The sequence below is a fragment of the Tursiops truncatus genome, chromosome 8 (assembly GCF_011762595.2).
Source record: "Tursiops truncatus isolate mTurTru1 chromosome 8, mTurTru1.mat.Y, whole genome shotgun sequence".
Taxonomy (NCBI): domain Eukaryota; kingdom Metazoa; phylum Chordata; class Mammalia; order Artiodactyla; family Delphinidae; genus Tursiops; species Tursiops truncatus.
Window position 1 is genome coordinate 55,583,057 of NC_047041.1, and position 26,935 is coordinate 55,609,991.

Genomic DNA, 26,935 nt, shown 5'->3' on the forward strand with positions numbered 1-26,935 from the left:
AGATTAGATAAAAGCATTATATCAATGTTAATTTACTGAAACTGATAACTATACTGCAGATATAAAAGAGAACATACTTCTTCTAGAAAATACATACTCAAGTATTTAAGGATAAAAGGTCAGGATGTACGTAACTTAACTTCAAATGATTCACACACAAAAAAACTTATCTATATCTGTATAGACCTAGGAAGAGATAGCTTGCAAATGACAAGGCAAATGGAATGTTAACAATAGATGACCCTGGGTAAAGGGTAGAAAGGTATTCTTGTACAAGTTTTATTTTTGCAATTTTTCAATAAGCTTGTAATTCTTTCTAAACAAAAAGTTTAAAAAAGAAAAACAAGTACTAGCTTGTACTAGCAATAAGACAAGAAAAGGTATAAAAGGTATAGAGATTGGGCTTCCCTGGTGGCGCAGTGATTGAGAGTCTGCCTGCTGATGCAGGGGACATGGGTTCGTGCCCCGGTCCGGGAAGATCCCACATGCCGCGGAGCGGCTGGGCCCGTGAGCCATGGCCGCTGAGTCTGCACGTCCAGAGCCTGTGCTCCGCAACGGGAGAGGCCACAACAGTGAGAGACCGCAAAAAAAAAAAAAAAAAAAAAAAAGGTATAGAGATTGAGAAGGAAGAAATAAAACTGTCTTTGTTCAACAGATAACATGATCATCTATGTAGAAAATCTGAGAAAATCAACCACAAACTCCTGTAACTAAGCAATTATCGCAAGGTTGCAGGGTACGAGGTAAATTTACAAAAGCCCATTGCCTTCCTATATACCAGCAATGAACAAAGGGAATTTGCATTTAAAAACATAATATCGTTTACATTATACTCCCCCAAAATGAAATCCTTAGGTATAAATATGAACAAGATCTACATGAGGAAAACTATACAACTCTAATGAAAGATATCAAAGAAGAACTAAATAAATGGAGAAAATCCATATTCATGGATAGGAAGATGCAATATTGTTAAGATGTCAATTCCTTCCAACTTAATCTATAGATTCAGTGCAATCCCTATCAAAATTCCAGCAAGCTATTCTGTGGATACTGACAAACGGAATAAACAAGTAAATCAAAGGAATAGAATAGAGAGCTCAGAAACTTATACCACATAAGTATAGTCAACTGATCTTTGACAGAGGAGCAAAGGCAATACTACACACCTATTAAAATAGCCAAAATCCAGAATACTGACCACATCAAATGCTAACAAGGATGTGGAGCAATTTTCATTCACTCCTGGTGGGGAGGAAGTTGTAGATGTAGCGCAAGGTGTAGGTGTAGAGCAAAGATAGTCTTTCAACAAATGGTGCTGGAACAACTGGACCTCCACACACAGAAGAAGAATCTAGACACAAACCTTACCCTTTCACAAAACCCAACTCAAAATGGACCACAGACCTAAATGTAAAAACGCGAAACTATAAAATTCATAGAAGAAATCTAGGTGACCTTGGGAATGGCAACTACCTTTTAGATACAACAGCAAACACACTCTCCATGAAAGAAATAATTGATAAACTAGACTTCGTTAAAATTTAAAACTTCTGCTCTCTGAAAGACAATGTCAAGAGAATGAGAAAACAAGCCATGGGGGAAAAATATATGCAAAAAACACATCTGACAAAGGACTGTTACCTAAAATATACAAAGAACTCTTAACTCAACAACAGAAAAACAAAACAACCTGATTGAAAAATGGGCCAAAGACCTTAACAGACACCTCACCAAATAAGATATACAGACAGCAAATAAGCATATGAAAAGATGTTCCACATCATTTTTCATTAGGGAAATGCAAACTAAAACAAACAAGATACCACTACACACCTATTAAAATAGCCAAAATCCAGAATACTGACCACACCGAATGCTAACAAGGATGTGGAACAATTTTCATCCATGGCTAGTGGGGAGGGAGTTGTAGATGTAGCACAGGGCGTAGGTGTAGCGCAAGGCATTTTTAGGGCAGTAATGCTACTCTGCGTGATACTATATTGGTGAACACATGTCATCATACATATGTTCAGAACCAGAGAATGTATAACACCAAGAGTAAACCCTAATGTAAACTGTGAACTTTGGCTGATGATGATGTGTCAGCGTAGTTCATCAACTGTAACAAACATATGACTGTGGTGTGGGGTGCTGCTAATGGGGGAGGCTATGTACGTACAGGGGCAGAAAGTACTTGGAAAATCTCTGTACCTTCTGCTCAATTTTGCTATGAACTTAAAATTGCTCTAAAAAATAAAGTCTATTAAAAAAAAAAGACAGTCCTCCCCTCTACCTCCAGGATAACATCCAAATTCCAAACCATGGCACACATGGCCCTCCATAATCTAATCCCAAACTATACCTCTCCAGCTCGTTTGTTTCCACCATCCTCCTCCAAGATCCTTAAACTCCAGCCTCACATAATTATCTGCCATTTGCTTTTACACCTACTTACCTTTTTGCTCAAGCTGGTCCCTCTGCTAGAATGCTTTTCCTTCTCTTTCCCACCTCAGCATTTAGTTCAAACCATCTCTTATATTACACTAAAATGGTCTGCTGACATAGCTGCCTTAACCATTAGATTATAAATCCCTCCAGGGCAAGGACAGTGCCTTATTTATCGTATCCTGGGAGCCTAACAAACTGCAGCAGTAGTAGTAGTAATGATAGTAGCAAGAGCAGACATTTAGTGAGCATTGAGCAGTTACTATGTACCAAGCACCTTTTTAGGCAAATTTATGACCCACATAATTCTTTCAACAACCCTACAGGTAGGTGCTATAATGCCCATTTGATCTGAGCCTCCCTGAGACATAGGGAGATTAAGTAACTTCCAGACTGCCAACTAGGAAATAATGGAACCGGATTTGAACCCAAGCATCAGGCTCTAGAAAACATATTCTTCACCACTGTGGTAAACATGGTAGAAACGCAAAAAAAAAAAAAAAAACTGTTAAACAAATGATAGTGTAGAACAGAGATGAGCACAATATTTGTGGAATGAAAATGTTAGGGACAGAGACTTCCCTAGTGGTGCAGCGGTTAAGACTCCGCGCTCCCAATGCAGGAGGCCCAGGTTTGATCCCTGGTCAGGGAACTAGATCCCACATGCATGTCACAACTAAGAGTTCGAATGCCACAACTAAGGAGCCCACCACATGCCACAGCTTAGACCTGGCGCAACCAAATAAATAAATATTAAAGGAAAAAAAAAAGAAAAGAAAAAATTATTTGCTTTTAAGAAATTATAAAACCGTATTCAAAGATATTCTGGTACTCCAACAATAAGAGAAGTTAGAGAAAGAAGTACACCAGAGTCTAACGCAGTATTTGGTACACATCAGAAATTTAATATCAATTAATTAAATTTTTCCATTTTTTAACAGATTTTATGTTTACTTCTAAGTACCAACTTATTTTGTCTTTATTTTTGATATAATATCTAAAATGCACTGCATATTTTGCTAGCTCATTGAAGAGGGCATTGATAAGGTAACCTATTCTTGAAAATACAAGGTAGTAATAGTGCGCAACGAGTTTTAGTAATTTGCAGGTAGTTTTAAAACATCCAAGTTTATAAAATATCAAAAATGCAGCTTATGTACAATTAAGAAATTCTGCAATTCTAGTGTCCCCATATAATAATCAGACTGATTTCTTTTGGTAGAAATAAAGGAATATCAAATGTAAACCAGTCAGTCAAGGGCACTGGGACAATTGTTCTTTATTTTTATATTTATATTAAATACCTTGCATGTAGGAAAAACTCCATTTAGTCAATTCATTAAAACAAGCTTGAAATACCTACTATATGTACAGTTCTGTGATGGGACCAACTCCATCCTGTAATGAGTACAGTCCTGTAAAATATCCGATACCTGAAATGAGCACCCTGCAGCCTACCTGCCTATCTTGCTTTCTGATCTATTTTCAGATTGAAAAATTAGAAAGTCCTTCCCATGTTGCTGCTTTTCATATATACCCTTATATTAATATTTTAGGGATTTCCCTGGTGGTCCAGTGGTTAAGACTCCAAACTTCCTTTGCAGGGGTCACGTGTTCAATCCCTGGTCGGGGAACTACATGCCGCGAGACTTAAAACACAGCTTTTTCATACTCCTAAATTAGTTTCATGTTGTGTTAAAAAAAAAAGTGTAGTTTTCCTGTATTAGCTCTTATACAAAAAAAAAAGACTGGAATTGTGACGGGAAATAATTCATATCCTCTGAAAGACTTAAGTAGGTTGGAGGAAACAAGACATAAAGTTGCTAATCCTGTGCTTAACATAAATCAAAGGAGGTACTTTATAAATATCTGTTGAATAAACGGATTACTCAGTCAGTTTCTTCCACTTCTGCACTTAGAACTAGTTTTGACATAGGTTAACATGAACACATGTAGCTCACAGTTAAGCCCTTAGTCAAAAAAATATAGTTATGTTAAAAGAGATCCAAGTTTTTCCAGGAAAAAAATAGACCATAAAAGTCTGATTTCCACTTTCACTCATTTGTATCTTCTCTTTTTTTCTTACCCAGGAATCTACTGACAAAAGCCAAAGGCAGCTGTCAGTTTCAGCTTCCTTGTTTTCCTCATTATTTTCAAAAAAGCCTGACTGCATCTCGTAGGACATTCTAAAAACCATGGTGGGAAAAAGTACCAGATATTTCAGTGGACCAGCAAACAGAGATTCCTAAGTGCTGGGTTCTAATACTCAGCTTTCTCAGCTTCTCAACCAATAAATGCACTTGACTCCAGTTTTTCAATGACTGATAACATTACTAGTAAATGACGTCTATGGCAATCAGCATCAAACATTACACAAATAAAATTCCTCACATCAAAAACCCCACAATCACCAGATGGCTGCTGTTTCAGAAATGTGAAGCGGTAAAGAATCAGGACTTCTTAAGTGGGATATTCAAAAAAGGATAGACAGGAACAAAACAGGAAGACTGATCACTCACATTACACAGGGACATTCCAAAGTTTCACTAATACATACCATAACAGGCGGAAAGGGGATGGAGTCTGACAGCTCAGCCTGAAAAGAGAAGTTTAAAATACAGTCTCTCCTACATTTTAATTCTAGCCTAAAATCCCCAAAGTTGTAGGGATAATGTGTCAAAGCCCAGAGATAAGTTTAAGAAACAAATTCTCAAAACTCCAAGCCAAGCACAGTGAAATAAATGCTCATGAGAGACGCAGGATCTGGTCAGGTCTTTGCCACCAGCAGGAAGAGCAGGGCACTCAATTCAGATTTGTTAAATTAATACTCTTTACTGACTCCCTGAGGGTGGAAATAAACAGAGGGACCAAGTCTCTGGCCAGGAGAATAGTTTCACCTCTGAGGGCTTCAGAATTTGCATCTATAAAATTCAAAATTCATGCTTCCATCTTAAAATAAGATGGAAAACAAGGGTATATAATATTAAACCAAAAAAGTATACTATGAAATAGGTTTCGGAAAAAATTCCAATGTCAAGTTTCCATTCTCCACGTGCTCCTCTACATGTATAATCTAAGAACACAACTCCTAAGATACAAGACATTTAAAAACTTTAACTGAGAAGTTACTGATGCCATTAAACCTAAAACAAAGTATAAAACCTAAAAATGTTTCAACCCCTCTCTTAATATAGATCTGTCTAATTTTTCTGAAACATCCCTAGTTTGTATCTGCACTCATTCAAGCACATTAAAAATGACAAGTATTTTTTCCCCCAGTAGTAATATGTCTACTGATGAAAATACACAGATTATCAAAAATATACATTTGGAAAATATGAAAACCTAATTCTTTTTTTTTTCATTTTACTACTCACTCAGGCCTAACTTACTAGTTTCAATTCTTCTCTGGCTCTATTTCCAGTCGGTTTCACTTCTGAATTTTCTGCCGCAAAGTTAAGAACTGTGACCCAGTAGAGAAATTTTAAAGTTAACACTGAATAAGAACATAGCTTTTCCTTTCAAAGGAAAACTAAACATTTTCACACACACACACACAAATTGAAAAACCTTAAATTCCTAATGGCATTTTATCACGTAAAAATAATGATTTTAGGATGCTGATATTTTCTTTGTTTCTGAAGCTTCCTCACACCGATTTGTTTACAAGAACCAAAACAGCTCAAAAATTGCTATCATTTTACTGTATAGCTATACAACACAGCTATACACTATTTTCTTATTAGAGTCACAAGGAAGGGGCTCAACAAATATTTGTGGAAGGAATAAATACACATAACATTGCACGGGGCACATGTTTCCAATAAGATACAGCCTTCTCTCTGCCTTCAGTGGCCTTGCCAACGAAACAAATCTTTTAAACACATAATAAAAAGATGATTAAATCAGACTGACAGAAGTAAGACATCTAATAAACAGAAACATGTAAAGGAAAAATATATATCCCATACAGCTAAATTAAGTTTTAGAAAGCTTTTGTGCTTCTACCATATTTTTCTTATATGTGTTTCAATCCCATTTCCTTCCTCTCTTTAGGCTGTTAAGTTCTTCAAAGGAATGATCCATATACAAATAAAATTTTAAAATAAAAAACGTACTGAGTTCCTACTACGTAATCAGCACAGTGCTATGTAAAGGTGCTGTGGGAAATAAAATAAAAAGCGTGATGGTCTCGAACCTTGAGATAACTTAAAGCTTTTGTTTTTCACCAGACTCTGAAAAGAATAGGTATCGATGGAAAGTGGGAATCAAAGACCTAAACTGCAGTCCCTGTGATGACACCCTTTGTGACTTTGAGAAAGTTACCCAGACCTTAGATTCCTCATCTGTAAAAGGAAGTTGTTACTGATAGAACTCTCCTATGCAGAAGAATTCCAAGTAATTTATGTAGATACTCTGCCCTCAAGGAGGGGGAGTATCAATCCCCACTCCTTCAGTGTGGACTGTACAAAGCGACTTCCTCCCAAAGAGGATGGAGGGATGGAGGGATGAGCAGGAGAAAGTAACCTTACAGCAGAGAAACCTGACAAACACAACTGCACTGGTGACGATGAAGGTTAACATCAATAGTGATAAGTCATGTTAACAGTATGCACACTTGATATGACAGGATGAAAATGGCACTTTACTTCTCCAGCCTTTCTCCCAAAAACCCATAACCCCAATCTAATCATCAGGAAAAAAACAAAAACACCAGACAAATTCCAATAGAGGGACATCCTACAGAATACCTGAGAAGTACTCAAAACGATAAAGGTCATCAAAAAGAAGGAAAGTCTGAGGAACTGTTACGACCAAGAGGAGGTTAAGGAGATAGGTGAACAAAATATAACGTGATGTGCACGATGGGATCCTGAAAAAGTATATTACGTAAACACTAAGGCTCCATCAACAGATGAATGAACAAACAAAATGTAGTATATAAACACAATGGAATATTATTCAGCCTTAAAAAGAAATGAAAGTCTGATACATGCTACAACATGGATGAATGTTGAAAACATTATGTTGCATGAAATAAGCCAGACACAAAAGGGCAAATATTGTATGATTCCCTTATAAGAAGAAGGTAGAATAAGCAAAGTCATAGAGACATAAAGTAGAACAGAGTTTACCAGGAGCTGGGGGAAGGAAGAATGGAGAGTTGTTTAATGAGTATGGTTTCTGTTTGAGATGATGAAAAATTCCAGAAATGGATAGTAATGATGGTTGCACAACACTGAGGATGTACCTAATGCCACTGAATTATACTTAAAAATGATTTAAATGGCAAATTTTATATTATGTATATCTTACCACAATTTTTTAAATGAAGGAAATCTGAATAAAATATAGACTTTAGTTAATAATAATGTATCAGTACTGATTCATCAATTGTAACAAAGGTACCATACTAATGAAGATGTTAAAAATAGGGGAAAATGGGTATAGAGTATATGGGAACTTTCTGTACTATCCTCTCAATTTGTCTGTAAATCTAAAATTGTTCTAAAAATTAAAGTCTAGGGAATTCCCTGGCGGTCCAGTGGTTAGGACTCTGCGCTTTCGCTGCTGGGGGCCTGGGTTCAATCCCTGGTTGGGGAATTAATATCCCACAAGCTGTGTGCACAGCCAAAAGGAAAAATAAAATAAAATAAAAAACAAAGTCTATTTTTAAAAATTCAAGGGAGATAAAGGTTAACAGCACTAATATTCCCTACCTCCTCCCATAAAAAGACAAGAAAAATGTTCTCTAAATGAATAAAAAACATGAGCAAGTAATCAGAAAAATTAATGCCAGGGACATGAACAAGCAAGTCACAAAAGAAATGAAAATGCTATAAAAATCTATGCAAAAATATTGAAACTCGTAGGGTTGTGTAAGGATAGAGTTCATATACTTTGCACAGTGTTTGGCATACAATAAATGAAGCTACTAAAACATAACTGATAACTAAAGAAATACAAATTTAAATAACAAAAAAATATGTATATGTGTATGTAGGTTATATGTGTGTGTGTGTATATGTGTATATATGTATACATGTGTACGTGTAAATATCCTTTGAGTGAATGATTTCAAAGATACCTGTATATGGATATTCATTGCAACAAAATAACACAGAAAAACTGGAAACAGTCCAAAAGTCTACCAATGGGGGTTAAACAAACATAACTAAACATTATTATACAAAAATGTGGCAGATGTATGTATACTGATGACAACTGTCTAAGAAAAATAATAATGAATTGTAAAATTTTTTAAATGGAAGTGATTAAACTAGGTTAGGACTATAACTGCATGCAAAACTATGTGTTTATGTATGTAGTGACCCAAAAAGGGTCACTAAAAAATCACTAAAAAGCCTCCCCAGCTCTGAGTATCTGAGAAAGGTAGTTAGGTTATACTCAAAGGAGGAAGCCTTTGGGAAGGAAAGAAATGCTCTCAAACTTTTAAGGACATAATAAATACCTCAACTACAAAACACAAATTTTTATTTCAAAATACCTAATGTGAAGGAAGTTATTCTTCAGATGAGCTCATATTCACTAGTTAATTACAAACCTCAACCAAAAATTAAAGAGCAAAAACAATCTTCAAAATGTGTGACCAGGGCTTCCCTGGTGGCGCAGTGGCTGAGAGTCCGCCGGCCGATGCAAGGGACACAGGTTCGTGCCCCGGTCCAGGAAGATCCCACATCAGGCAGAGTGGCTGGGCCCGTGAGCCATGGCCACTCAGCCTGCACGTCCGGAGCCTGTGCTCCGCAACGGGAGAGGCCACAACAGTGAGAGGCCCGCGTACCGCAAAAAACAAAAAACAAAAAAATGTGTGACCAGTTCAGGCTTTAATTACAGGTAAAGCAAAATCCTACAGAAGCAAAAGGAGGCAAAATTAAGTAGTAGTCCCATTTGACATAATCAAGTAGCTATAATATTATGGACTGTAGTTAGTACTCATAAATGTAAAGGTTCAGGAGTTATGCAGTGTTAACTGAATTTTTTCTTTAAGAAAAGTGGATTAAAATAAGAAAAATAAGTTAGGTCTTACAGTTTTGTGGGCTTTCTTTGAGCCAAAACAAAATAAATCTTTTTCTGGAGGCAGATTGGGGGTAGGGGGGAGTCCAATACTTTTGGAACTAATATACAGTAAATTAATATTTTAAACAATACAGCCACTAGAATCAATGGGACTTAATGAAGACTGGAATAAATGAGTAAATAATAGCAGGGGTACTCTCTATCCTAAAACAAAAATATACCTTAGAACTGTGGTTCTCAACCAGAAGTAATTTTGCCCCCTAAGAGACATTTGGCAACATCTAAAGACATTTTTGACTGTCAGGCCTGAGATGGTGCTGCTGTATACTGTGAGTAGAGGCCATGGAGGTGACAAAACATCTTACAGACCCACCTACCCACCCAAAATGTCAACAGTGCTGAAGTTGAAAAACCCTACCTTAGAAACAGGCTGGAGGTGGCGGGGAGAAACCACTGAATCTATGCTTTGAAATAATCAACTTTATCGTAGAAATCCTAAATCAACAAGGTTTGTTTACCTGTTCAGAAATATTGACATCTTATCAAATAGCATGGAATCTATTAAAGTGACACAATTTTCAAAGTGTTATTCAAAAGAAAGTTAACTGGATTTCCAATTTATCTAAACATTTGAAATTCTGCAAAAGCCACAGGCAAAAAAAAGACAACAAATTAATGCTAAAAGAAAAAAGTTTTTATACACACACACACATTCTCTGATTCTCATAACCAATATTGAGCAAAAGAAGAATACATTTTGCGTGATTCCATTTATATACAGTTCAAGAACAGTCAAAAACTTTTCTCTTATGTTAGAAATCAGAATAGTGGTTTCTCTGGAGACAAAGAAAAAGTAGAGATGGGAGAGAACATGAGGGGGACTTCTGGGATGGTAATAATTTTGTACTTCTTAATCTGGGTAGTACTTCCATAACTTTCTTTGCTTTGTGACAATTCATCAAGCTGTGTACTAATAATTGGTACACTTTACTGTATACAGATAACCCTTTAATAAAAATGTTTACTTTTTTAAATGGTATATATTTATATGCTAAAAACTTGAGCATTTTGACCCAGAAAGCAAAATTAATGTCAAGAGCAAAAGTAAAGTGCTTTTGTTATACAGGCTGCCTTCCAAGAATTCAAGAAGGATGACACCCCCAGAAAGCTGTAAATACCATACTCAGCGATCACAGAGCATTCAGCCGTACACTTAAGCCACTATATATCCCTTGGCACAAATCCAAAACTTGGACAAACGCTTACAAATGCAGTTGGATTTATTCCACGGACAGTTTGTTTGGATTATTTCCCCCAATGTTAAACTGGGAACTGTTATCAGAGAACAGGCTCTATGAAACAAATGATGCTTTCTCTTTCCTAATCCCACACTTTCCCAAAGCTCTCCCAAACTAAACCCCTCTTGGCTCTTGACTCCTTTAGGATTTCTCCAGGATGCCTGTAACAGTGTCCATCATTGCCTCTCCCAGTATCCACTCTCACAGTCCACCTCCCGCCACACACATGAAAATTCACATTAATGCTCACTCCAGAGGCTAGTCTCCCCCACCAGACTTTCACTCTCCCCCAGCACCTTGCAAATACAATCCAAACTTCAGTACCCTCAAACTCATACCCTCCACAAACTCCCTTCCCAACAGCGCCCCAAAACCAGGGCCCATGCTACCCCAGTCTTTTAGATCCTCTTCTACCGCACAGAAAGCCCTTGCTTCTGCAAACAACTCAGCTCCATGGCCACCACTGTAGCTCTGATCTCCAGTCTCCTTCCCTTTAGGGGTCCCCACATCCCCACACTTTCCTGTATTCAAGTCCATCCCATTGCCCATCCCCCCTCTGCCCCCAGCCTCTGCTTTCTTCCATCTGACTCTTTCCTAAGTACTAAGACAGGGATGGGAAGTTGGAGGAAGGGTAGGAAAGAACTCTGTCCTGTGTGGAAATGGTGGAGAAAAGACTGTTCAAGTCTGCAGCACAACAACCACGTGCTGGGGCTACAGTCAGAGGCTGGATTCTGAAAGCCCGCCCCACCACTCACTAATGGCAAGGCTTTGGCCAAGCGATTTCACAAACGTAAGCCTCAGTCTCTTGAACTACAAAATGGAGCTAATAAAAACAGCTGCCTCCCAGAGGTGTGAGGTTAAATCAACCACCAGCCAGCTGAGCACTTGGCACAAACCCAACACGGTGAATTCTCAACGACTGACCGTTTCTCTTAGGTCCTCTTCGTGGATGCGGGAAGATGAAAGGTACTTTCTTTCCGCCTCTTTAATACTAAAGTTCCTGCAAAGTCTCCTCTTGGGGGAGAGCAAGAAGGCAAGGGAGAGAAGGAAAGAAGAAGTACTCTACAGATAGGTGGGTGATACAAAGAATTTTGTCAGGTCCCCAAACTCGGTGTTCTCTCTTTATTATCCGCTTACAATGTGGACGGATCCAAGTTGGATCCAAGAAACCCTTTATGCCTTGCTAAAGGAAGGGCGGAAGACATGAACATATACAGCAAATGTGCCTCCACGGATACTCATTTGACGGAATGCAGTAGACCCCCCCTCAAATTGCTAAAATGCGTTCCTTGAGGGTCGGAGAATTAGGAAGGAAACCCAAAGTCCCAAAGGATTTTGCTTGAGAGTTTAAGGGAGTACTTCATAATAAGGAGAGATTAAAAGTAAATGCTGGAAACCCTAAAGACTTCTCACTTCGCCTGCAGCACAGAGTATCAATTGGTTTGTCAGCAAGTCAGTGAGCTGAGAAAGGAAAAGCGCTTTCCCCCGTCTCTCCTGGGACACCGGGGCTTCCCCGGGTCCCTTCCCAAGAGGGATAAAGGGGAGGGTCTGCGCCAGGGAATCCCCAGCTCCCTACGGAGTGGGACAGGAGGGCCCCCAGGGAGTTTCACTGGGTCCCTTCCCGCCTCTTCCCAGCCCATCTCCTGTAACGGGATGTCTCCTGGGACTCGAGGATCCCCCAGAGGTTCGGCCATCCCTGGATTCCTCCCCTCCCAAGACCTCTGAACAGCCCTCCTCGGTCCTCAGAGTTCTTCCCGGTCACTTCTCAGGGTCTCCCGGCCTGTACAGGGTCAGTCTGCCGCCCACGGAGTCCCCTCATGGGCCTCCTCCCGGCCCCTCCCGAGCGCCGCGAGCCCGCGGGGTTACCTGCTGAGACGGCAGCTCCACATGCAGGGCCCGCGCGGCAGAACCGGGAGGCAGCGCGGCGGCCGGGCCCGGGGGCGGCGGGGGGACCGGTCCCCCGACCGACGCTGAAGCGCTCATCTTGACCCGGGAGCCGCCAAGCGGCGGGGCCGGCGCTCCTCCGGCATCCGCCACCACAGCCTAGTCACGACCCGCTGAGCCCCTGAAGCCCAGAAACCAGCCACCCGGGAGGCAGAACCGCTCTACCCCACCGCCGGCCACCGCCGCTGGCTAAGGAAGAGCCATATTACCGCAGTGCAACCCCCACCACCCGCCGAGACCTGGCTTGCCCATTGGTTCAGCTCCCACGGGGGCGGGACCCAATCACAGAAAACGGACGCGCTATTGGGCAGAAGGTCTGTCTATCGCCGGCAGGAACAGGCTGGGGGCGGAGGAACCCAGGGATGGCCTAAATTGCGTCTGTCAAGGGGAGGTAAAACCTGGGGCGTTGCTTCATTTTTTCCCAGTCTAATTGGTTCTTCCACTACCATGGGGCGGGGTCTCCTGGGGGAGCCGCAAGGACCATTGCTCGAGGTCGCTGTCAGTTGTCAGTAAAGGAAAAGAGGGGCGGAGTCTGATTAGGTAGACCTTGCGCCTGGGCTCTGCTGTCACGTGCAGAAGGCAGGAGAGTCACCTGATTAGTGAGAGTCAGTTTTGGGAGCCACTTCCGCCCTGACCTAGTTGCCATGGTAACCGGCCTCCCTCGGAGGGCGGGGATGCATTTGGCGCCAGCTGGGTCGTGGTGGCCGGTCTGTAGTTGCAGTTTCCCAGAGTAATCTTTTCCTGAGGGACTCTTGTCAACGTGTGAGGATTGAAAAGGAATACTTTATGGTTATACAGAAAACCACCACGCAGGATGCACCAAGACCAGAAACTTGTCGGGCAGTCCTGCCAGCTCCACCCACGACCAGTTCCAACCCACAAGTCCCCGCCCCTCCTCACACTCCACTAACTGGTAGGCTGAGCCAGGCACCTCGGGACACTGTTTCACTTCTGTGAGTGGGGTGTTTATGCTGTTCTTGAAAAGCCTTTGCTACTTTTCTCCTCCTGACTAATGTTTACTTACCCATCAAATCTCATCTGGGGTTGGGATCCCAAAAGGCTTCTCAGATACACTCTGGGACCCTGAGTTAGGAAACTTGCCTCTACTACATTCCTGATTATTCTATTGCATTCTACTGTGTTTTAATAAGTTTGTAACACACATGTGCAGCCACACATACCCCTCCTGCAAACACACAAACTTACACACTGAATTTCTCAAGCAAAAGAACTTTGTCTGATTCATCTCTGGATTCCCGGTGCCTCGCAGAGAATCAGGACATGTGTTTTTGAAGTGAAGGCACAGTTCCAATGCCACTTCTTCCATGAATACCTCCTTGATCATAATGATAGCATTTATAGCAATTGCTTCTGTAATAAATATCATTGAGTCATTCTGAAGAATAATGATCTGCCTTTTTCCCCCTTAGACTGAATTTCTCCACCACCTGGACTGACCTAGCAGAAAGAGCACAGTGTTTTAGAGTCAGACACAACAGGAATCAGGAACTTTTGGAATCTTGGCTCTGCCACCTTCTAGTTATATGTTCCTAGGCAAGCCAGTTTCCCTCTCTCAGCTTTAGTTTTCCCATCTGTAAAATAGTAACAAGGTTGCTGTGGGGATTAAGTAAATTAATGTTAAGTATAGTGCCCAGTGCAAGACCTGGTATATAATAATTGCACTAAAAATATTTTAATAAAAGGTAAGCATACTATCTTTCTAGGGTATTCAGAAGCCTGAAGACACTTTGGATCTGATCCCAGAGCTGGCTAAGATGTATGTCACACCGTCTCCTATTCTGAAACGCTGAGTAGTTCCTCATGGCTAGAGCCTAGGGTATGCAGTCAGGTGTTTGCTGAGAAGGGAGTAATTGAGAAATCCCAAATACCTGGTTCCAAGATCCGGTGGAATTTCACAGAAAACATTTGTCTGTTTCCAAGCTGTATTAGTTTCCTGAGGCTGCTGTATCAAATTACTACAAACTGCCTAGCTTAAAACAACTGAAAGTTGTTCTTTCACAGCTCTAGAGGCCAGAAGCCCCAGATCAAGGGGCTTAGTGCTAGGCCTGAATAAGTCCAGGGACTGTGGGAGCCAGAGAAGACAGTCATATTTCACAGTGGAGGTGACATTTAGCCTGGGTATTGAGGGACCAATAAGAGTTCACCAGGCAGGGAGGGAAGAAAGGATGTTCCAGCACAGAGAGCAGGAGCGATTTTCCACAAGCCTTTACTGAGGTTCAACTCTGCATCAGGCAGATCACTAGACACCAGATATACAGAACTGAGGTAAATAACACTTCTCAGACTTTTCCACCTACATGCCACAAACCCTAGGAGAGCTGGCACTCACCCCTAGGGGTATGGCAGAAAACTGAAATAGTCTCCTGAGTAAGTGTTCAATAAATGCTACCTATCATTATTTTTTTTTCTTTTTCGTTTTTGTTTTTTTGTTTGTTCCTCTGGCTGTGTTGGGTCTTTGTTGCTGTGCACGGGCTTTCTCTACTTGCAGCGAGTGGGGGGCTACTCTTCGTTGAGGTGCGCGGGATTCTCATCGTCATGGCTTCTCTTGTTGCAGAGCACGGGCTCTAGAGCGCAGGCTCAGTAGTTGTGGCTCACGGGCTTGGTTGCTCCATGGCATGTGGGATCTTCCCAGGCCAGGGCTCGAACCCTTGTCCCCTGCATTGGCAGGCGGATTCTTAACCACTGGCCACCAGGGAAGTCCCTGTGCCAGGCATTGTTGTAAGCAGTTCATGTGTACACTCACCACAGTGCTGGAGATTAGAGAGCTAAAGCAAGATTTCTGTCACCTGCCCTAGGTCACATGTTTTGAGTTTTAAGCTGGGGTTTGAAAGTAGTCTAACTCCAATGTTGTTAATCCTACATTTTACTGCCTCTAATAAAAGAGTATTATAGCGTATATTTTAAATTTTATTTATACAGTGAAGTCATGTTTTTCTCAGAATATATTTCTATATCATATACAGGAAATTTTAAAAATACATCATTTGTGTTTAATCAGAGGAAAAAATACTTTGTATTGGTTTTCATCAAAAGTAATTAGAAATCTCAAAAATCATTTGGTATTTTAGAAATGAGAAAAGGTGCTTTTTAAATGTGCATAAGGGCATTGTAATGTTATGTAAAAAGTGTAGGAGATACAATTGTGTGTATGCATGATAAAATATGAGCTGAAAATACACAAACCAAAACTCCCTAAGCAATAAGTGGTGAAAAATAGCCTTAAAAAGAGTTTACAAGGAAGAAAAACAGGATTACGCAAAAGAAGTTTAGAATATATACGGGGCAGAAGTTTGTCATAAAAATTGTGGTTGAAGCCAAGGGGTGGGGGAAATTCCTATTTTTCTCCTCCTAGTGATCCCATTATAACCCATTAAATGAGAATTTCTTCCACCTTCTCAGAAGTATTAGAAAAAAGCGTCAGATTTGCAGCCTACCCCAAGTAAAGTGAAATCCTTCACGGATAAGAAGACCAGACTCTGCCATCCACTGGCACAGACCCTCTAAAAGATTGAAGGTCACTGTATTAGTTTAAGCCATAAAGTAGCTTGCTTAAAACAGAAGAAATTTATTCTCTCATAGGTCTGGAGGCTGGAAGTCCAAAATCAAGGTGGTGTTAGGGCTACACTCCCTCAAAGACTCTTAAGGAGAATCCTTCTTTGCCTCTTCCAGCTTGTGGTGGCTCCAGTTGTTTCTTGGCTTGTGGCTACATAACTCCAGTCCCTGCTTCCTTAACGTGGCCTCTCCCCTTTCCCTGTGTCTCTCGTTCCTTTTACTTTTAAGGACACTTGTCATAGGATTCAGGGCCCTCCCAGATAATCCAGGATTATTTCATCTTGAGATCCTTAATTATATCTGTAAAGACTTTTTCCAAATAAAGTCACATTCACAAGTTCCAGGGATTAGGACATGTCCATATTATTTTGTGGGTCAGCATTTAACCCATCACACCATTCCTATGTGCGGCCTGCCCCTCTTTTCTCTCAGGCCAGCCTGCCCAAAAGATGGAGAAATTAAGTTGGTATTAATCTAAACTAGATAGTTTTAAATTAAGATGCTAGTTGTAATCTCCAGAGTAACCATGAAGAAAATAACTCAAAAATATACAGTAAAAGAGACAACAAGAGAATTAAAATAATATATTAGAAAATACATGTTTAACACAAAAGAAGGCAGGAATGGAAGGTGAGAAAGAACAACAAAATGGCAGATGTAAACCCTACCTTAGTAATTGCATTAAATGTAATTAACGCTCCAATCAGAAGGCAGAAAGTAGAAGTACTGTATGTATTTTTTAGAAGTCCAACACTATTGTGTCTACAAAAACACACTTCTTATTTAAAGACACAAATAGGTTGAAAGGGAAAGGATAGAAGATATTCCATGCAAATGGTAACCAAGAGAGAACTGGGGTGCCTATATTATACTAATACAGGCTACACAAAACAGATTTTAAGATAAAAATTGTTACTAGATGTAAAGATATTTTATAATGATAAAAGGGTGACTTCATTAGGAAGATATAAAATTATAAACATATGCACATAACAGCAGAGTCCCAAAATATATGAAGCAAAACTTGCAGAATTGAAGGGAAAAATAATCAGTTCAACAACAATACTTGGTTACTTCAATACCCCACTTTCAGTAATGGATAAAACGACTAGGCAGAAGATCAACAAGGAAAAGGAGACTTGAACAACACAATAAACCAACTTGACCTAATAGATACCTAATCTATAAAACATTCCAACCAACAAAAGCGGAATACATGCTTTTCTCAAATGCACATGGAATGTTCTCTAAGATAGATCATATGTTTGGTCATTAAAAAAGTCCCAATAAATTAAAAGGGGTTGAAATCATACAAAGTATGCTCTAAGAACATAATGAAATCAAATTAGAAATAAATGGCAAAAGAAATTTGGAAAAATAGCAGATACATGGAAATTAACCAACATACTCTTAATAACCATGGGTCAACAAAGAAATCAGAAGATAAATTATAAAAAACTTTGAGATGAATGAAACAAAAACACAACACACCAAAACTGTGGGATGCAGCTAAAGCAGTTCTTAGAGGGAAACTTATAATTCACCCATATTAAACAAGAAAAAAAATCTCAAATTAATAAACTAAACTTCCACCTTAAGACACTGGAAAAAGAAGAGCAAACTAACTCAGAGGAAATACTAGAGGAAAATACGCTAAATACGTTTACACTAAAGCACAAATAAATGACATAAAAAATAGAAAAAGAACAGAGGAAATCAGTGTAACCAGATGGCTCTTTGGAAAGATCAATTAAACTGGCAAATCTTTAGCTAGACTGATCAAGAAAAAAAAGAGAGAAGCCTCAAATTACTAAAATCAGGACTGAAAGCGAGGACATCACTACCAGCCTTTCAGAAATAAAAAGGATTGGAAGCGAATCTTATGAACAATTGTATAACAACAGATTAGATTATCAAATGAAATGCACAAATTCCTAGAAACACACAAACTACCAAAACTGATTCAAGAACAAAAAGAAAATCTAAAGAGATCTATAACAAGGAGAGTTTAAATTAGTAATCAAAAACTTTCCACAAAGAAAAGCCTAGGCCCAAATGGCTTCAGGGATGAATTCTACCAAATATTTAAAGAAAAATTAACATCAATCCTTGACAACTCTTCCAAGAACAGAAGAAAAGATGTCCCAAATCATTCTATGAGGCCAGCATTACCCTGATACCAAAATCAGGCAAAGACAAGAAAACTACAGACCAATATCCCTTATTCATTATAAATATAGACATAAAAATCTTCAACAATATACTAGTGAATCAAATACTAGTGAACTAAATCCAAACATATAAATTTTTTTTACCAAGAATGCAAGATTGGTTTAGCATATACAAATCCAGTAATGTAATACACCATATTAATAGAATAAAGGACAGAAACTATATGATCATCTCAGCAGATGCAGAAAAAGCATGTGACACAAACAAGTTCCATAAAGTTGCAAGATACATGATCAATATGCAAAAATCAATTGTATTTCTGTACACTAACATGGCAATCTGAAACAAAATTAGGAAACTATTCCATTAACAATAGCAACAAAAAAATAAAATGCTTAAGAATTAATTTAACAGAAGTGCAAGACTTGTATACGGAAAACTACAAACACCATTAAAGGAAGTTAAAGAAAACCTAAATGAATGGGAAAACATCCAGAGCACTTAATATTGTTAACATGGCAACATTCACCAAATTGATCTGTCGCTTCAAATGCAACGTCTATCAAAACCCTGGCTGCCTTTTTTGCAAACATTAACAAGCCAATCCTAAAATTCATATGGAAATGCAAGGGACACAGAATAACCAAGACAATCTAAAAGAGAACAAAATCAGGACTCACATTTCCCGATTTCAAAATTTATCACAAAGCTAATCAAGACAGTGTGCTACTAAAGTAAGTACAGAAATAGAGATGAGTGGAATAGAACTGAGAATCCAGAAATAAACCCTTACATTTATGATCAATCGATTTTGGACAAAAGGGCCAAGACAATTTTATGAGGAAAGAATGGTCTTTTCAACAAACGGTGCTGGGATAACTGGATATCCAAAAAATGGAAATGCAAAAGAATGAAGTGGGACCCTACCTCAACCATACACAGAAATTAACTCAAAGTAGTCCAGATGGGCTTCCCTGATGGCGCAGTGGTTAAGAATCATCCTGCCAGTGCAGGGGACACGGGTTCGAGCCCTGGTCCGGGAAGATCCCACATTCCGTGGAGGAAATAAGCCCTCAAGCCACAATTACTGAGCCCGGGTGCCACAACTACTGAAGCCGCATGCCTAGAGCCTGTGCTCCGAAACAAAGAGAACCCACCGTAATGAGAAGCCGAGAAGCCTGTGCACGGCAACAAAGAGTAGCCCCCACTCACTGCAACTAGAGAAAGTCCGTGCGCAGCAGCAAAGACCCAACACAGCCAAAAATAAAATAAATAACTTTATTAAAAAAAATAGTCCAGAGATCTAAATGTAGAAGCTAAGAACTCTAAAACGTTTAGAAGAAAACATAGGAGTAAATCTTTGTGACCTTGGATTAGGCGGTGGCTTCTTAGATATGAAAGCACACACCACAAAAACAAAAAACAAAAAAGCTAGATAAATTTGATTACACCAAAAGTAAAAACTTTCATGCTCCAAAGGACAAATGGTACATGATTCATGAAACATGCTACATCACAGACACACCTCGAAAACTTTATGCTAAATCTAAGAAGCCTGACACAGAAGGCCACCTATTGTATAATTCCACTTGTAGAAAATGTCCAAAACAGGAAAATTCATACAGACAGACAGTAGGTTAGTGATTAGTTTTTAGCCAGGGCCTGACGGGAAGGGTAATAAGGAATAACTGCTAACTGGTATGGGATTACTTTTGGTGGTGATGAAATTGTTCTGGAATTAGACAGTGGTGATTGATGCACAACTTTGCGAATATACTAAAGCCCGCTGAATTATGTTCCTCATTTTTTTTCAAATTTATTCCTTTTTTTCTTGAATTTTATTTATTTCTTTATACAGCAGGTTCTTATTAGTTATCTATTTTATACATATTAGTGTATACATGTCATTCCCAATCTCCCAATTCATCCCACCACCACCACCACCACCCCACTTCCCCCTTGGTGTCCATACATTTGTTCTCTGCATCTGTGTCTCTATTTCTGCCTTGCAAAGCGGTTCATCTGTACCATTTTTCTAGATTCCACACATACGCGTTAATGTATGATATTTGTTTTTCTCTCTCTGACTTACTTCACTCTGTATAACAGGCTCTAGGTCCATCCACGTCTCTACAAATGGCCCAATTTCATTTCTTTTTATGACTGAGTAATATTCCATTGTATATATGTACCACAACTTCTTTATCCATTTGTCTGTCGATGGACATTTAGGTTGCTTCCATGTCCTGGCTATTGTAAATAGAGCTGCAATGAACATTGTGGTACATGACTCTTTTTGAATTATGGTTTTCTCGGGGTATATGCCTAGTAGTGGTATTGCTGGGTTGTATGGTAGTTCTATTTTTAGTTTTTTGAGGAACTTCCATACTGTTCCCCATAGTGGCTGTATCAATTTACATTCCCACCAACAGAGGGTTCCCTTTTCTCCACGCCCTCTCCAGCATTTGTTGTTTGTAGATTTTCTGATGATGCCCATTCTAACCGGTGTGAGGTGATACCTCATTATAGTTTTGATTTGTATTTCTCTAATGATTAGTGATGTTGAGCAGCTTTTCATGAGCTTCTTGGCCATCTGTATGTCTTCTTTGGAGAGATGTCTATTTAGGTCTTCTGCCCGTTTTTTGTTTTTTTAATATTGAGCTGCATGAGCTGTTTATATACTTTGGAGATTTTGTCCACTGATTCATTTGCAAATATTTTCTCCCATTCTGAGGGTTGTCTTTTCGTCTTGTTTATAGTTTCCTGTGCAAAAGCTTTTAAGTTTCATTAGGTCCCATTTGTTTATTTTTGTTTTTATTTCCATTACTCTGGGAGGTGGGTCAAAAAAGATCTTGCTGTGATTTATGTCAAAGGGTGTTCTTCCCATGTTCTCCTCTAAGAGTTTTATAGTGTCCGGTCTTACATTTAGGTCTTTAATCCATTTTGAGTTTATTTTTGTGTGTGGTGTTAGGGAATGTTCTAATTTCATTCTTTTACATGTAGCTGTCCACTTTTCTCAGCACCACTTATTGACGAGACTGTCTTTTCTCCATTGTATATCCTTGCCTCCTTTGTCATAGATTAGTTGACTGTAGTACATACTTGAAAAGGATGGGCTTTATGATACATGAATTATATCTCAATAAAGCTTTTATTTAAAAAAAAAAAATAAGGAAGACTGGCCACTTTGCTGCAGGAACAGCGAGCTGGAGAGAGGCCTGGAAACAGGGAGCTCAATTTAATAGGTCCGGGAAACCCAGTAAGGGTATGATGATGATGATGATGATGATCACAGCTATTATTTCCTGTTGAGAGAGCTGGATGAATATATTTCATTTTTATATCCTATATTTATATACCTATTATCTCATTTACTCAGGAATATAGATTATTCCCATTTACAGATGAGGAAGCTGAGGTTCAGAAAGGTTAAGTGACATGATAATGCAGCTGGTAAGGGCAATGTCACAGGCTGGATCCCACACTCATTCGTATATGTTATCAGGGATGAGAAAGGAGGAAATGATTTGAGAGACAAAAATGTCAGCATCAGCATCAGCAAGCAGCTATGGGAGTGGGGGGCAGGGAAGGGGGAGGAGCGAAGAGCCCACCACGACTGGAGGCTGGTTGTGCTGATGGTGGGCAGTTGTGACATCTAGAACCAGACAGGGAATATAAAAGGAGGCAAAGGTTTTTTAAAAGATGAGTGCTTTACGTTTCTGTCGCCCTTATTACATTTCAAGCACCTGAGAACCGGGGACATTCAATTTGGAAGCCCCTCGTTCCCTGTCAAGAGGAGGAATTCAGTGAATGTTGATTTGCTGAGTAATTAGGGGCAAGTCTGTTGGCCTTTCTGTGCCAAGTTTCCCAGGTTAGGAGGAATTGCTCACGGTGAATGTTAAATTTCTGTCTATCGCTCAGCTTTTGGGAGTCTGTGATTTTATTTATCTCTAGCTTCTAGCCCTGGGTAGGAGCTAGATAAGCGTCATAATGTGAAAAGAAAGCTTAGGAAGCTGCGCAGCGTTCGCCTCAGACCTGTCCTCAGTGCCCCCTAGTGGCCATATCTGGGAACAACAAGCAGCATCATGGAACTGACCTTCAGGCTGAGACAGCAGCCGCACTCCCACCGTCCAAAGGCAGAGGGTCTTCTGGAAAAGGAGTTTCCAGTTCCCTCTCCCAAGGTAACAACTCCCAACCCAAGGCAATGTTCACAGCATTTACCTAGAGTTCACCACACGCAGCTTAGAGCGAGGCATGCCTCTGCTCTGCACAGCTGGCTGCTAGACACGCTTGCTATTTGCAGGGGATCGGTTATAGAGCCCTCCACCCCTACTCCACTCCCCTCCCTCCAGTGGATAACGAAATGAGAGGATGCTCAAGTCCCTCATATAAAATAGAGTAGTACAGTTGGCGCTATGCATCTGCAGATGCAAAACCCATGGATACAGAGGGCCGAGCTTACGTTGCCCTGGGTGGCCCCTCCAAGACTTGGGGCCTGGTTACTGTTCCCGTTCCTAGGCAGAGATGGTGGAGTTCCCTGATGCACAGTGGGTATCCAATCTTCACAAAATTAATGCTGAGAATAACGGCCTATGTTTGTGGGTTGGCCTAGTTTAGCCTGGAGCCAGACGATGGGGGTCATGGCTAGCCTCAGGCTGGGGCTGGTATGGGGCTGAGATGCATCAGAAAACGGGCCTTTCCTCCATCCTAAAGGAAATGTCTGTCCTCTAACCTGGGCTCTGTGGCCTGAGGCCTAAGACCTGCTTGGAGCTACAGAATCTAGCCTCTGTTGGCCTCCAGGGCACCTCTTCTCTGCCCTGCCCTCCTCCCCACCGAAAAACTCTGGAGAAGCCAGCTCCCTGCCCTCCCATGGGAAGCCCCACTGCAGACCTCTCCACCACCACCTCTCAGTGGTTCAAGTCAGCAGCCTCCCCCATTTGCACTTGCTGCTCTGCCCTTCAGCTCCTTCCTGGCAAATTTCCAGTCACCCATTGAGTCCCAGCTCAGGCTGGGGCCCCAGATCAATGAGGCACCCCAGGTTGGATTAGGGGCCTCTCCATCACAGCTCTGACCACCCTGCATATCCTCAGCTGTTTCCAATGTTTGTTTCTGCTCCCACGCAGCCAGCTCACAGCTTCTGGCCCAGAGGAATGGTCCCTGAGGTGAATGGTAAAGACAGGCATTAGGTAGTGGGAAGTGGGAAAGTCACTTCAGTCTCAGGTGGGAAGGGTTCCCCCAGGTACTTGGTACTCATTGAACTGAATGGAATTAGAACAGAGAGAGGTGGCATGTTGTGAGATCCAGGTGTGGTATGAAATCACTAGAGTGACAGCAGGCCAGGCCTCCCTCTTTGTGGTATAACTGAGGCCAGGGGCAAGGAACATGGTTGAGTGACCCATATGGACCTTTCCAGCTCAGCTATTCTAGGACCTTACAGCAGGACAGTAGCCTTTACCACAGGTGGAAGGCAGCTGTGAAGGGGCTCCAGTGAGCCCTGCCTCCTGGCGTTCACTCCGTGTGTAATCCTCAAGAGCGTGAGCTGGACCTAGTGACTTGCATCTAATGAAGAGAATATGGCAAAAGGATAGGTTATCACTTCCAAGATTAGGTTCTAGAAGGCTGTGGCTTCTGTTTGCACTCTCTCTGCTTCTTCTTGCTTACTCTCTCTGATGCAGCAGCTGCCACGCTGTGAGCTACTCTACTGAGAGGCCCGTGTGGCAAGGAACTGGGAGTGGCCTCTGGTCAAAGCCAGTGAAGAGGTGAATCCCGCCAACAGCCAAAAGAATGGCCTTGGAAGTGGATCCTCCCCTGTCAAGCCTTGGGATGATCACAGCCCGGCTGATACCTTGATTGTAGCCTTGTGTGAGACCCTGAAGCAGAGGCCCCAGCTAAGCTGTACCTTGATTACTGACCCTCAGAAAGTGAACACTGTTGTTTGCAGCTACTAAGTTCTGTTTTTTTTTTTTTTTTTTTTTTTTTGGCTGTGCTGCAGTGGCATGTGGGATCTTAGTTCCCCAACCAGGGATGGAACCCGTGCCCCTTGCATTGGAAGTGCAGAGTCTTAACCACTGGACTGCCAGGGAAGTCCCAACAGCCACTAAGTTTTGGAGTAATTTATTACACAGCAATTAATAACTAATACACCACACAGGGCCATGTGGGCCAAAGAAGCAAGGGGGAGAGGGCTCAGCAGGCAGCCCGGTGGGGGCGGTGGTCTCCCCAAGTGTCAGCGGCAAGATGCAGATGCGGCCCCTGCAATAACTCATAGAGGACACTCATTTTCATTTATTCATTTAGGAATATACAAAAGTCTGACATGGTATAATGATCTCATCAAGAGAAAACAGAATACACAAAGGACTAGATTTCCTCCCTGGCCCCCTCTCAGAAAGGCACAAATATATGAGGTTTGGGTTTGGGGAACTTCTGCTCTGGACCAATCTGCTGCTCAGAAGGCCAGGTCCCTCTGGAAACAGGAAATGGGACCCCTCGCCCACATCCACTACTGAGGGTGTGGGTTAAACAAACCTAGGCCACTGAGAAGTATGTGATTTAGGCCAATGCGGGGTCTGTGCTGGGTCCATGTCATCAGCTCCCTGAGGAAAACCAGCACTCCAACCAGAACGTGGTGGGGCTTGGTAATCCAAGAGATGATTAAACTGGGCAGCTCCATCCCCCAGCCTGGGATCACCGCCACCTCCATCCTCTCTCTGGAGGCCAGTCCAGGCTCAGATTTCAGAGACTGGGGCCGTGGGGGGTGGCAGAGAGGAGAATTGAGCTTGAATATTCCAGACGTTTATCCCTGAGCTTTTGAAAGTGGGGACCCCTGTTGCCTCTGAGTCTTCCCCTTGGCAGAAGCAGCTGGTCGTGCAGTCAAGCGTGGGGTAGCCGGCTGTAGAGATGTTTGTATTAGAGGAAGATTCTGGCCCCTCATCCCCCAGGGACAAAGGGCAAATAATCTAACTGGCCTGAGTCACTAATGGCTGTCCTTCTTCCCCAGTTAACCAGGACTGAGTTTTCTCTGTAATTTTGGGAAGGAGAGAAGAGGGGTTGGTTGAGAAACCATAAAGGCCCAGATGGGTCAGCCACCACCTAGAACAGGACAAATTGGAAGTGAAAGAGCTTGAAACATTCACTTTTCCTTCTTAAAAAAAGACCTAACATTGTAATGGTTTAACAAAATTATTATAATTTCTTTTAAATAACCCACAGACACCCATGACGCTTTCACATTTACAGAACAAAAAGCACTAGAGAACTTGGTAGAAAACGATTTGCAGCTGGTTCCTCCCAGAAGCTGTCCCCCGCGGACAGGCTCAGTTCACTTCCAGGACCTCGGTCTCCGGGAGGCCGAACTTGGTCTTGTGCTGGTCGAAGAGCTTCACCAGGGCTTCCACGTACATGGCGTGGTACAGGTCGATGTCCTGCTGGGTCGGGTGCTCCAGCTTGGGGGTAGTGATGGGCTCACCCACTGCAGGGATGGGGCACAGGCCTCTGGTTAGTCAGTGCCATTCGGCCCACGCTCCCCGGGCATCCACCATAACGCCGATGGTAGCGACCCTGCGCTACGTGCCAGCCGCCTGTCAGGAACTGTGCTGAATGTGCTCCATTGCAGGCTGTCCCTTTTACAGGTGAGAAGACTGGGGCCCAGTGGTACGGGAAGGGACCTGCCCAAGGCCGCATAGCCACTAAGCAGCAGATAGGATCAAGTCCAGTACTCAGCTGGGAGCTCCTGTGAGAGGTGTGGGATCAGGTAATGGCTTTGCTTTTGCCCCGCTCTGGGCACATCACTTCACCTCTCTGCGCCTTAGTTTCCTCACCTATCACATGGGGATCCTTCCTTATAGGGCTATGCCACAGCAATGAAAACCCAGAATCCTAACCACTAGGACACCAGGAAACTCCCCAGTTTTCCATTCTTAAGGTGAGGAGCAAACGCCTTCACGCCGTCCACTAGACCCCGTCCCTCTCCAGCCACCCCGTGCATGGAAATGTCCCCGCTGCCTCACAGACGTCAGACCTGGTATGGGATTTGTGTGTAACAAGAGTCAAGGGTGAGTCTGGATCGTGTGACCTAAAATGCAGGAAGTTGATCTCTCTGGAAAAAGTACAAAGCAAAACATCTGGCCCTGATAAGAACTCAAAGTATCTATGTGAGCTTTGGCCCCTGAAGTCCATGGCTTGCGGCCTCCATGCTCTTATGTGATCTCTAGATTGTGAACCATTAACAGACGCACACAGACACACATACTCCTACAATAGATAATTCTTTGGAATCCTCTAAACTGTCTCATATGAACGCAAAACAACACAGCTGGGGGCGAAGTGCAGCCAGTTTTTTTGCTACGCTTCTCACAGGCTTCTGCTCCAGGTATATTGATTTGCATCTGTTCCTCAAATATCTATACAATCTTGCTGCAGGAACCTCATTTAGGCTATTGTTTCTGACAAAATGTCTCTTC

At 41.6% G+C, this 26,935-nt stretch overlaps 1 protein-coding gene across 8 annotated transcripts in view; it reads right to left on the minus strand.

Moving 5' to 3' along the window:
• LOC101316208 (diacylglycerol O-acyltransferase 2) overlaps window positions 1-26,935 on the minus strand; it is a 364,872-nt gene that overhangs the window by 307,875 nt on the left and 30,062 nt on the right. Inside the window, exon 1 of one of the 8 annotated variants that reach the window (XM_019946542.3) lies at window positions 12,651-12,961. The exons of 6 other annotated variants lie outside the window; for them this stretch is intronic. In XM_019946542.3, the coding sequence (XP_019802101.2) occupies window positions 12,651-12,767 (117 nt within the window). In that variant the 5' untranslated portion in view covers window positions 12,768-12,961. Of the gene's footprint in view, window positions 1-12,650; window positions 12,962-24,743; window positions 25,945-26,935 lie in introns of those variants that run through there. One more of the 8 variants, XM_019946545.3, reaches the window with a different exon arrangement.